Source organism: Acartia tonsa, chromosome 12, assembly GCF_053477335.1.
Source record: "Acartia tonsa isolate MP-2025a chromosome 12, ASM5347733v1, whole genome shotgun sequence".
Lineage (NCBI taxonomy): Eukaryota > Metazoa > Arthropoda > Copepoda > Calanoida > Acartiidae > Acartia > Acartia tonsa.
In genome coordinates this window covers 33,620,173-33,632,237 of record NC_137271.1, presented here as the reverse complement: position 1 = coordinate 33,632,237, position 12,065 = coordinate 33,620,173, and the positions used below count along the sequence as shown (strand labels likewise).

At 30.6% G+C, this 12,065-nt stretch overlaps 1 protein-coding gene across 1 annotated transcript; it reads right to left on the bottom strand.

The window, feature by feature from the left end:
- Positions 1–9,158: 9,158 nt before the first annotated feature.
- LOC145333536 (uncharacterized) lies at positions 9,159–10,773 on the bottom strand. The gene is made up of 3 exons (XM_080178695.1): positions 10,563–10,773; positions 10,129–10,178; positions 9,159–9,375 (listed from the first exon to the last, which is right to left on the bottom strand). Exons 1-3 carry the CDS (start codon positions 10,729–10,731, stop codon positions 9,232–9,234), a joined length of 363 nt encoding a protein of 120 aa, XP_080034821.1. The 5' UTR covers positions 10,732–10,773; the 3' UTR covers positions 9,159–9,231.
- Positions 10,774–12,065: the final 1,292 nt, after the last annotated feature.

Genomic DNA, 12,065 nt, shown 5'->3' with positions numbered 1-12,065 from the left:
TTTTGTTAACTATTCAAATTTTGCAAGAGATATAAGTAGAGGAGACCTAATTAAAGTTTTGGTGCTTTCCCACAAACTGCTTGTCGAGCACTTATAACCCCTCAACCCCAATATTTTTTTTAATGAACATGAAAATAAATAAGAGCTGAGTTTTTTTTTGTGTCTAATACCTGCAGGGGGGAGGGGGGGATAACACTGCAGGGCCTGTATCTTCAGTGTCCTTACACTCGGTAGGGCTACTCAGTACCCAATATAACCTCACCTAACCTGACCTTAAGTTATAATCAAACAAACACCCCCTTATTTTCAATTTAAAAAAAAACAAGGGGTGGTTTGTGCTTAACAAGGCACTTTGAGATAAAAAGCAAATGCAAGATTTTATATAATTTTAAATTTTTCTTTAATTCTAAAAATTTTACTAACAAGATTTTTCACACCAAAAACGCTGAATCATATTTACAAAAATATTTCAAGGCTTTTAATTATTTTAAAAAATAAAGCTTTAGACTGTAAATTTCATAAATAAAATAAATTTAATTAAATTGCAAAAGTTTTTGAAAAAAAATATTAAAAACAATTCTAATTAATGCAGTAATTCTATATTATACAATTGAAGTATGTATTTATGTTTCTTTGAATGATTCCAATCTTAATTCTTTCATCTGTACATATGGAGTAAACTTACTAAAATCACCTTGATGTACCAAGATAAACTTTGTCTTTCTTGCTAGAAGAATCAGATTTCTTGAATATTTCTCTAAATCTTCCAATTCATCTGCTCCATATGTTTTTAAATATATAATTATATTTTTGAAGTTGTCACAGAGATGATCATAGTTATAGCTATCATTAACACAGATGTCACATTTTTTTGAATGATGCTTCTCTACACTTCTTGCACCAGCAAATCTCAGCTTCAGATGCTCAAATACTTCCTGTGACTTTTCAACAGCAACACAGACACCAATAGTTTCCTCAGGGTTGTTTGCAAATAACTCATTAATCATTGCATCAACCAAAATGTGTTCTGCTACATTCATTCTGTTCTGGAATTGGAAAGCTGATGGCTTGTGTTGAATAGATTTGGCAAGATCTTTATCTTCAACCAGACCAGGAATCCAACAATTATTATCTATTCCTTTTTTTCTATAACGGTTATCTATGATGTAAGTAAAAGACATTGATCTCAGTATAATATTTCTTATTTCATCACCAAAATCCACGAAATAGATAGTGTTTCTTGCTTGAGCTCCACGGAATGTTTGAGGCTCTGTAATTAGAACTCCCTCGGGATGTTTTAAATATTCTTCAACTTGACTGTTGTCATGTTCACCTTTTTCTGATATGTAAGTGACTTCTCTTGACAAATAATGTTTACACCACTCATAAATAATTTCTGCATCTTGCCTAGTAAATACAATGACAGGTTCTTTAGGATCTTCTGAAAAATGCTTGCTGACAACTGCCTCTATCAAAATTCTTCTGTCAAAGTCCTCTTTATTATTATAGTAATAATTATTAGGTCCTGACAACATTTTCTCAGGAAACAAAAACTGTGACTCACGCTCATGTGGATTCTTATTTACTGCTTTAGAAGTGTTGACTATGTTTTGAGTATTTCTTAAATTGTTCCCAAGTTTTAATGTTGACGCATTAAACCTTTCTTCCACGAGTTTAGACCATTGCTCTAGTTGCATTATTCTTCTCTTTCCTATAAATTGTACATTTTATTGAAGAAAAAAGTTTTAATTTGCAAACTATATAAACAAAGATTTCATACATGAAGCATTAATGAAAATACAGGCATGCCAAGTTATAACAAATGTTAAAACCGATACTCACAGATTTTAATTACAGTTAGACTACTAAATTGCAAAATTAACAAATGATTATTTTAAATACAGTTAGACAACTAAATTGCAAGACTAACAAATGATTGGATTATATCCCATTTTATGTAGGAAAAAAAGGGTTAAATCAAATGAAAATGTAAAATTTCCTGGATTGTTGTCTACCATCATAGTAGCACAAACTGTTTTGTCTGTTGGAAGGCAGCCAGATGATTTCTCTGAAAGCCATTCCTCATCAAAACGTAGCTCATCTATGAATATGGTATTGTAATCTCTATTATTCAAGAAATGTTTTATTGTGGCATACAGAGTTTTGGTTGTCATTGATGTGGGAATATCTTCCTCGTTCTTTTGGTAGTAATGGGTTAGATTTTCTGATGTAATTACATCAATATTGCTAAAATCTTGGAAATCAATTTTAGCATAAAAATCCATCACTGAGAATCTATTCTCTATTTCATTCATGTAAAGATTTAAATTTGTTAGGTTTATATACACAATCTTTTCATCTGGGTATTTGGTGGCATGTAGTTTGGCTCTTTCCTTTAAAACAAAAGTTTTACCAGACCCATAATCTCCAAGAAGTATGAGCATTTGTGATGAATATTTCAATGCATTCAATTGTTGTAAGGTTAACATGTAACAATTGAAATTATATTTTTCTGCTGATGAAATTGTTAACTTAGACATAATTTTTTCATTCAATTTCTTATTCAGTTCATGTCTATCCTTGAAGCCTCCCTCACCAGATAGTCCAGAATCTTCCCCAGCTAGCTTCTCTTCTGCTCTTTTTCTGAAATCTATTGGATTAACTAAAAGTTTGTTGATTTCAAATGATTTTTGAATGGAAGTAAATCCTATCAATCTTACAATTAAATTCTCATAATCATCCTGACAAGAGTTGTCAATATGGTTGATATCATCTGCTACAATACATTTAATCCAGTTTTCTATATCTAGCATTTCTGTAGTACCCAAAAGGTATTTTCTACAATTATTGCAAGGTGTGGTATCTCCTTCAAAATTGTAATGTGGCATACAAACAGATCTTAGGAATTTCCAATCTTCTGACAGAACACACCCAAAAACTTTGTTAAAAAAGTTATGATGTTTTTTTGTCTGGTTAGAGGCTGACTTGAGAACTTCCCAGCTTTTTCCTGATTTAACTTCAATGTTGATAATCAGTTTATAATTAGGAATTACAATCAATGAATCCCATTCACTTGAATTCTCTTGAACTTTAAGATCATATAGTTGATGTTTGTAGAAGTTGGCTACTTGTTCTTTTGGAATTTTCAAAATATTCTGAGGGTGTTTCTGTTTCTTCAACACCTGGTAATTTGTTTCAATTTTTGATACTAAAAAATATTCAACCCTTTGGTAATTGAAAAAATATTTGCTTTTTATTAATTAATAGGCAAAAAAATCAACTTTAATTAAATATTCCTTAACTTAATGACAGGTATTTGGGCCCTTCACTCATATCCTTATAGGGATCCCACCTTTCCCATCTCTGCAATTCTTAAAGAAAACATGTTTTCCAGGCCCTGCATAGTGATATAACCCTTCGAAGCTCAATACCTGTGGAATACTATCCCTGCAGGTGCTCTATTTAACCTAACTTATCCTAACCTAAATTCTAACACTCCAATTATCCTAATTTGATCTTTGATTTTTTAATACCTTGATAAGAATAAATGAAACATTCCTTATGATACAACTTGTTTATCTCAGAATTAGTTTTAATCAGTGTACCAGCAGCATACTGTTCATGCAATTCTATAAACTCTTTTAGATTTTCCTCTACAATGTCTGTTATCTCAAGAATTTCCATAATATCTCTTTCATGAATATTAAGCTCTGCTACATTTTTCAGAGCCCCCTGTTCAGCTCTTAACTTTCTTCCCAATTCCGTTTTAGCCTTGAGACAGTCTCCAGAAATAAATCCTTTCATAACAAATGCTTTAACATTCATTGATTGCAGTGCTGAAATACTTTTCTGATGCAGTATATCCTCCAGATAATCTGCTTGAAGCTTTACCTTATCTTCTTTTTTTGACAATTCATCCAAAACAAGTTCATATTTGTGAATAGGAATGTCATTAGGAATTGCCAACACATCTTTATTACCAGAATATTCTGAAGAATATTGTTTGATTTTTTCAATTTTTTTGAGTATTGTTGTTCTTTGGGATTGATCCGCAAAGTCATTAAAGTCTATTGCTTGGTTGACTAAATTATACCTCTGTTCAACCTCACAGGAATTTCTAACATCTTTGGATGATATGTTGTAGATTCCCAGACCAAGATTACAGCAACATTTTTCTTGCTTTGAATTATGTTCCAGATTTTTAGAGGTTTCTACACTTGATGAGTCAGGTTTAGTTGTTTCGTCCATGGCTAAATGCTTGCTTGATTAACTTGGTATTTGCTTTTATTGCTTTTAGCTCTGTCCAAGTCCTAAACAAACAAAGGCTTTAATGTTACATTCTTATTTTTTAATTCAATTCTCAAAACATAGATCAAGAAAATCAAACCAGAAACAATCCTCCCCTTCCTTCTTAATTAAAGGCTAGTTAACAATGTAGCGCATTAATAACAAACTTATTCAATTTTAAGGTAATAAAAGTAAGGCATACTAAAAATGGAGCCATATTATATTATATCAGCTTATAGTAGACTAGAACCATAGAATTGTTTTTTAATAATTTATTTTTCGTTATCAACAACCTTTTTACTTGCCAATTTAAAATGGTTGTAGTTTTATTATTAGCGAAGCTACTCTATAATTCGAATTGTCCGTCCGTCTGTCCGTCTGCCAGAGACAGAAATAGAGAAACGTGATTTTCTTAGCTTTTATGATAGATAGAAGGCTGAAATTTTCATTAAGATTTGCTAATTGGTTGAGGTGCTATATTGATTCCTAGATTTTCACCTTATAGATTTTACAAGGTTTCGTGATTTTCGTGTTTTGTGAATCTGCTCTAAAGTTCATTTTTACTTGAACTATTTATCCATAATTTTTTAGTTTCGCTGCTTATGGATGTTGTCATCCTTGTTTAAATATTTGAAATCAACTTTTGCATACACAGTTTATGTTCGTAGTTTGCTTAAGTCCTGGAGGACCAGATCTAGTAGGATCATACCTTGAACTTATGTAAAATTGGCTTGGACAGATGTATTTATGTATTATTAACAATTTTTGGATATCTTATAGCATTTTATTACTTTAAAGAAACTTTTACTTAGAGTCATAAAAATATTTTTTAGAGTTTTTCTAAAAGAATGAAAGCTAATAGAGCAATTCTAACATGAATACAAGTAAATAGAAGCCGTAAGGGACGGATGGACACACATTAAGCATAGAAAAGTCAAGTTTACAGAATCACCTTGTGTGTGTGGTAGATTCTGTTACTCTTTCAACATCTCTAATTTCTGAAAAAATATGAAAATTATAACATATTAAACAAAACTAGTGGCTCTGAATAAAATACTCCTTTATTCCTAGTCAGATCATTTTGAGACCTGATTAGATTGTACAAACTAAAGTGTTAAATTTTTCCATTAGTAATCTACACTTGGGGTAATTTTATTTATTATCAATCTAGTTTACATAATATTTCTTTGCATATCAATGATAAAAAATCTTTAACAATTTCACTGCCTCACAATGATTCATCCTTATTTGCACCAACAAGTGTTTGATTGACAACCCTTTACTGAGAGATAAGTTAGAAGGGGTTGTTATCTTTACAAAAAAAATTAACAAAGACAATAATGTCCATTCATACAACATGATTAAAGACAAAATAGATGTTTTTGATTGCATATACTCTATAATAATTTACATAAATGCATCTTTCAATCACACTTTTAAATTATTTAGGATATTTTCATAATCTATTTAATACATGTTTACAGTGTGTTGAAACCTAATCACTCACAGTGGGCCAGCCTGTGTCAAAATACAAAAATTTGGGGGAGAATTTGGTTTCTTGGTATTTCTAATTTTTTTTATATGACCAAATTACATACATAGGGCCTTTAAAAATGATATTTTCAAGGTCCAGGTGTATTTCTGAGGGCGTTCAGTGCCTAACAAAGTAGAGTAGGGTCGCATTCTTTGAAGGTTAATTTTGACCACTACCAACCCATCTCCAAACAATAATTACTCAGTCTAATGATGGCCAATTTTCAAAAAATTTAGATTCAGATAAGCCTTATAACAATTGTTATCAGATAAAAAAGTATAACTACAAATAAATGAATAAAATGGGATTTAAACAATTATATAAAAGATATTCCTAAAATCTGTAAAATACGGGGTATAATGTTTTAGGAAATACTTACTTTTTTAGGAGTTAGTTATAGAGATTCTTCGCTTATAACCAGGGTTCGGAAGCCGCGCCTCAGCCGCGCATAAGCCTCAGTTTTAAACCTGCTTGTGAGCATAAAAAGAAATTTCAGAAAGAAGGATTGTCTGCTAAAGAGCAGTTTTATACATCCAGCTGAATTTTATAGTGAAAACATGAAGATTTCACTGAGGCTTACACGCGGCTTACGCGCGGCTTCCGATCCCTGCTTATAACATTGTTGTCCTATATGAATGAGTATTAAAAAAATCAGATATAAATGATACTTGTATTAAATAAAAAAATATAAATGTACATGTTTAAAATGGACGTGCGGACTTTCTAGTATAGTGTAGCTACATTTGACAAATCGTACCTGACTGTTATAGGAATCATCATTTAAAGTTTAAAATCGATAGAACAATACTATCATGCCTAAATTAATGATGAGGGCTATTCCTTGCGGACGGACGACCCGACCCTAATTATAGAAAACTTTGTTTTTAAAAATAATCTAATATATGAATCGAAACATGACATATTATGCTCTGGCTATATCTGATTATTAGGCATCAAGTTACAATTTATTCATAATAGCATAGCTATTCTATAATTATAGTATTTGACTGTCCGTCTGTCCGTTAATCTGTCTGTATATAATTGTATATTAGGTATTGTGTTACAATTTATTCATAATAGATTAGATTATTGGTCTGTCTGTAAATGATTATTTACAATTTATTCGTAAAAGCAAAGCTTTTCTGAAATTAGGCTATGGTTCTGTACGTCTGTCTGTCCATCTATCTGTAGATTATTGTTTAAGTATACTGTTACTATAATCATTCGTAATAGCGTAGCTATTCTATGATTGTATTGGTCTGTACATCTGTCCGACCGATCTGTCTGTAGAAGATTATTGTTTAGGCATTGAGTTACATGTCATTTGTATTAGAGTAGCTATTCTTTGATTATAATCTAATAGCATATTTGTCTGCACATCTGTCAGTACATTTGTCTGTATGTGATAATTGTTTAGTCATTGCGTTACAATTCATTCATAATAGTGTAGCTATTCTATAATTAGGGTATTAGTCTGTACGTTTGTCCGTCAAAAAATTTATCTATTGATTTTAAACTCATGGATTATTCCTGCAGCATTACCTTTTATAACTTTAATCAAATCTATAACAAAAATATGATATTGTTCTTTTGGTGTTGAAAATGTAAAATGAAGTTTAGTAGATGTTATATTTTAAAAAATCTGCGAAAAATACTCCAAAACCAGGGATTCCAACTTGACTTAATTAACGTAGTAAAACTATCCGCTACGGACGTCTGGACCGACCCTAAATGTAGGAAATTTGCGTTATAGAAAAAATTATTTAATATTTATAACACTTTAAAGAACACTTTTAGACTTCTCTGTGTTTATATATAAAGAAGCAGACAAAATACTGGTTTTAGAAAAACCGGAGATTTCACAATTGTTACTGACAGCACCCATATTTCGGACTGATAATATTTGGAAAAACTTTTTTTAATCCATCCAACATTTATCTACATTTTATATAAGTAATATTATTTTTATTCGAAAATATTTTTATTTCGGAAATTAGTAGTCCGAATAGGTTAGAAATTTTAAGTAAGTTTTAAGAATGTCTGAGCATGGTTTTAGGCCATTTTCCTCACCCCCCCTGCCTTTCTTTAAGGCTAGGGATGAAGCAACATGTATATTATAAAGTAGGAATTGTCTTTTGTTTAAAGCAAAGAATCTTGGAGATGGCTGGTCTGATTGGGCTGTAGTTTTCAGAGACGCCCTACAAAATATAATTGTCTTGGGATGTTTCAATAGCGTCTTAAGAGCAAAAAAAAGACTGAGGTTTATAAAGTGAAATGACTTTTTTTAGATCTTCAAATAAAAAATTAATCAAATGTTAACAACACATATGCATAAAAGCACCATAAACTTATTTTATATCTACTTTATTTATTTAGAATTTATTGTTTCAATGTCAATAAATATTCTTAATTTATTTTCTTGTCCGAAGTATCTGTATTTTAAGGTAGGTAAGAAGCATATGTTGAGATGTTGGAAAGCAAGATGTTGAGAAAGCAATAACATGTTTAGATTTTTAGTAGCAAAGCTACTCTATTTGTGTTTGAGTCTGTATATACTTCTGTCCATTTGTTGTTAGTATTAGCCTGGCCCGATATTTATTACAAGTGTAGATAATCCACTTTTCTTTACATTAGCATTTCCCTTCCCTCTATTCTCCTCCTATTTCCTTTCTCATCCTCCCCTTTCTGCAGAAGAGGGGTGTCATTACCCCCACTAAAAAGAGATGTCATTCATAATCTACTGTTTATTGTTAGCGTCTATATAGCGTCTAGGCCCCTAAATGTTACTTGGTTTGGAAAAAGATTTGGTGGTGGGTAAATGTTTTTCTTTACCATTAGCCTAAAACCATCCCTGTATACTAAGAGATATAAGTTTTCCGAAATTTTAATGTAGGGAGTAGATTTGAAATCTGCATCAAATTTTAAGGATTTTTTATAAAATTCGTTTTTTGTATAATTCTTTATCTAAAAGCGGAAATACAAATTAAGTTAATTAATTTTGGCATCCGTGATTGGTGGATTTAAAAAATCTGCGCTCTGATTGGATGTCGTACATCATTCAACCAATTAGAGCGCAGGTAGTTTAAAATCCACCTATCCTATTGGTCAAAATTAATTAACTTAAAATGTATTTCCGCTTTTAGATAAAGAATTTTACAAAAAACGAATTTTATAAAAAATCCTTAAAATTTGATGCAGATTTCAAATCTACTCCCTAAATTAAAATTCCGGAAAACTTATATCTCTTACTGTATACGCCATCTTAGTGGACATACATAAAACACACATATTGTTTCTTTATTACTTAAAATTTGTTAAAAAATGTGAATTTTAGTAATTCAAAAATAATTGAATATTTATTAATGAAAAATAGTTATTTTAACACATATAAATATACAAAACTTGAAGGTTTAAAATATTTCTTTCATTACTTCTTTAGTCTTGATGAACATAATGACAGTGAGATCCCAAACTCCCAGAGCAGAGAGACCTAACCAGAGTCCTAGAGAGCTGCCAGCATCTATGAGGAACTCAAACCATCCATACACTACAACCTGGTCATTATTAAGATATCAGAAATGTTGATAATAATTATTCCATTAGAACATCAAATTCAAAACCGATTAATATCCATTCGATTAGATACAGTTTTCAGCCATATTGAAAATTATGCATAGTATCGTATTAGAGACAATTTTCTACGATTGTTCAACTGAAAATCTTATAATTAGTACCAGTTTTGTTAGCCTGGACTTTAGTCCCTCGGGGGAAAAAAATGTTTTAATGTTTATCTAATTTAATTTTTAATTTCAATATACGCGGAAAGTTGTCTACAATACTATGTGATAGATAACTATTTATTCAACATGATGACAAAAACTAATAATGCTTATTATGGTTCTTTGTTCATAACTCATAACTCAAAAAATATCAAACATGTGTTTTTCTCTTCAAAATGTTTCCTATGTGGTCCACATGAAAAATGAGGTAAATTAATCTTATTGGTAACTCTTACTATTAATGTCTGACATAAAAGCAGTTGGTACAATTTTAATATCTTTAGTTTTGATTCTGTACTGAGACTAATTTTTTTAACTCACGAAACCTCTCATACTATATTTTTCAAGCCATCTAAAAATCAAAATAAATACATTTTCCAATAATAAACAAAAACGTACGAAGACAATTATGATAATTGTCTTTTTTACTGATCAAAAATATTACTTGAAAAAATATTTTTATCTGATTTTTTGTTCTCACAACCGGAAAAGAAATGCTGCATTAGGCATTTGTGTTTTTTTTATTACCTTTGTTGTCATCTTGACCATTGGATCAAATCTTATTGTAGTAGCTTCTCCTAAACACGACAAGGATGACAACATCTATAAGAAAAAAGCTCTGGAACGATAGGACAAACAACTTTAACACTTGTAAAGTGTCAGAACTTAATAAGCAGAAAATAAATGTCTCAACGAAATTGATAGTAATTATTTTTACAAAACTGCTTAAATACAAGATAATGTTTAAGGACATTCTTACATTTTTAAGACTTGATTATACAGATGCTTTGCTTATAACATAATACCTTGATGTAATAGGAATCATTATTCCAAAAATCAGATAATTGATAATTATATAAATTCTAACATGTCTAAATTAACGAAAAGAGCTAACCGTTCCGGACGGATGTGCCGACTCTAGTTATAGAAAAGCTTTGCTTTAAAATATATATAATTGTTACCACTATCTGAGATACTTTGTGTCAGCTGAACATTATTCTCCATCCTACTACAACTCTTCAAACAGTTCAATTCTGCTTTGGTAGGTAAAAATCTATAAAGTCTGTAGATGTAGTCCATTCTTAACTCATTGCTAACAAAGAGTTTGTTTTTCATAGTAGCATTGATCATTGTGCATTGATTTTGGTTGGAAAGAAAAGGTGGAACACATCCTAAATTCTAAAATAAAAAAATATAGCTGATTAATTTAAGGGTAGACAATATTTAATATTTTCAATCAAGTACTGAAAATTGTAAACATTCAATTTAAAATTTGTTAAATGACAGGTTGTATACAATACAGTGAATATACTTGGTGATCCTTTAGATGTGGACTGATTGACAGGCATTTGATCAGATGCAAGTTTCAGGGTTCCTATTCTTCTATAAATAATACTAAGAAAGTCTAATATAATTACCTTGAACATGTCACTAATAACAAAATCATCAACACATGTTCTGTAGTTATAATCTTTAACTGAATTGCACATATTTCTTTCCTTTGGGTTTTTTAAATCTTTGATTTCCACCATGACATCATAATAATAACTCTCTGACTTAATGCCGGTCTTTATTCTAGCTCCTTTGTGTGAGGTCAGTCCGAGACTGAAGTAAGTTGCCTGATATATAGATTTTAAAGAATTGTAATACACTAAAAGTTTTGTCAAGAATGAACAAAAATTACAGAAATCAGGGGCATAAATGAGATAATGAATGCAAATGAAAGTTATATTTATGAATAATTAACCAGGGCTTAGCAACCTATGCTATAGCCACCATCAGCCCCAGATGCCTTAGCGTTTGCTGTGGGCTTACTAAACAACTATGTAAACCTAGGCCAAAGCAATCAAATTTTAAATCAGCCACCCAAAAAACACTAAGTCAGAGGGAAAATTTTTGAAATAACCTAGACATTTTATTGTTTGTCGTTAATATGTAATAAATTAAATTTTAATTAATAATAAGGTCAATGCATAAGCGAAATATGTTTTGACGCAGCAGAATTAATATTTTAAATCTATTGCCTGAGATGGATCAGTGATATAAACGGAGTGGGGACAAAACACCTAATTTAAAAATACCTAATTTAAAAATGCCTAATTTTATAAATGTCTAATGTGACAAAACACCTAATTTATAAATACCTAATTTAAAAATGTCTAATTTAAAAATACCTAATTTTAAAAATGCCTAATGTGACAAAACACCTAATTTTAAAAATGCCTAATTTTATAAACACCTAACTATAAATACCTAAGTTTAAAAATACCTAATTTTAAAATACCTAATTTAAAAAAACCTAATTTTAAGCATATCTTAAAACTGTTTTTGAATATATTAAACTGGCGGCTACGACTCCTAGAGTCCTATAGGGGCGATTGCAGCGCTGAGGGGAATTCAATTAGTCTGGGTGGTGGGGGGGGGGGGGGGGGAGGTGTTAGACCCCCTTTAAAATTTCAAAATAT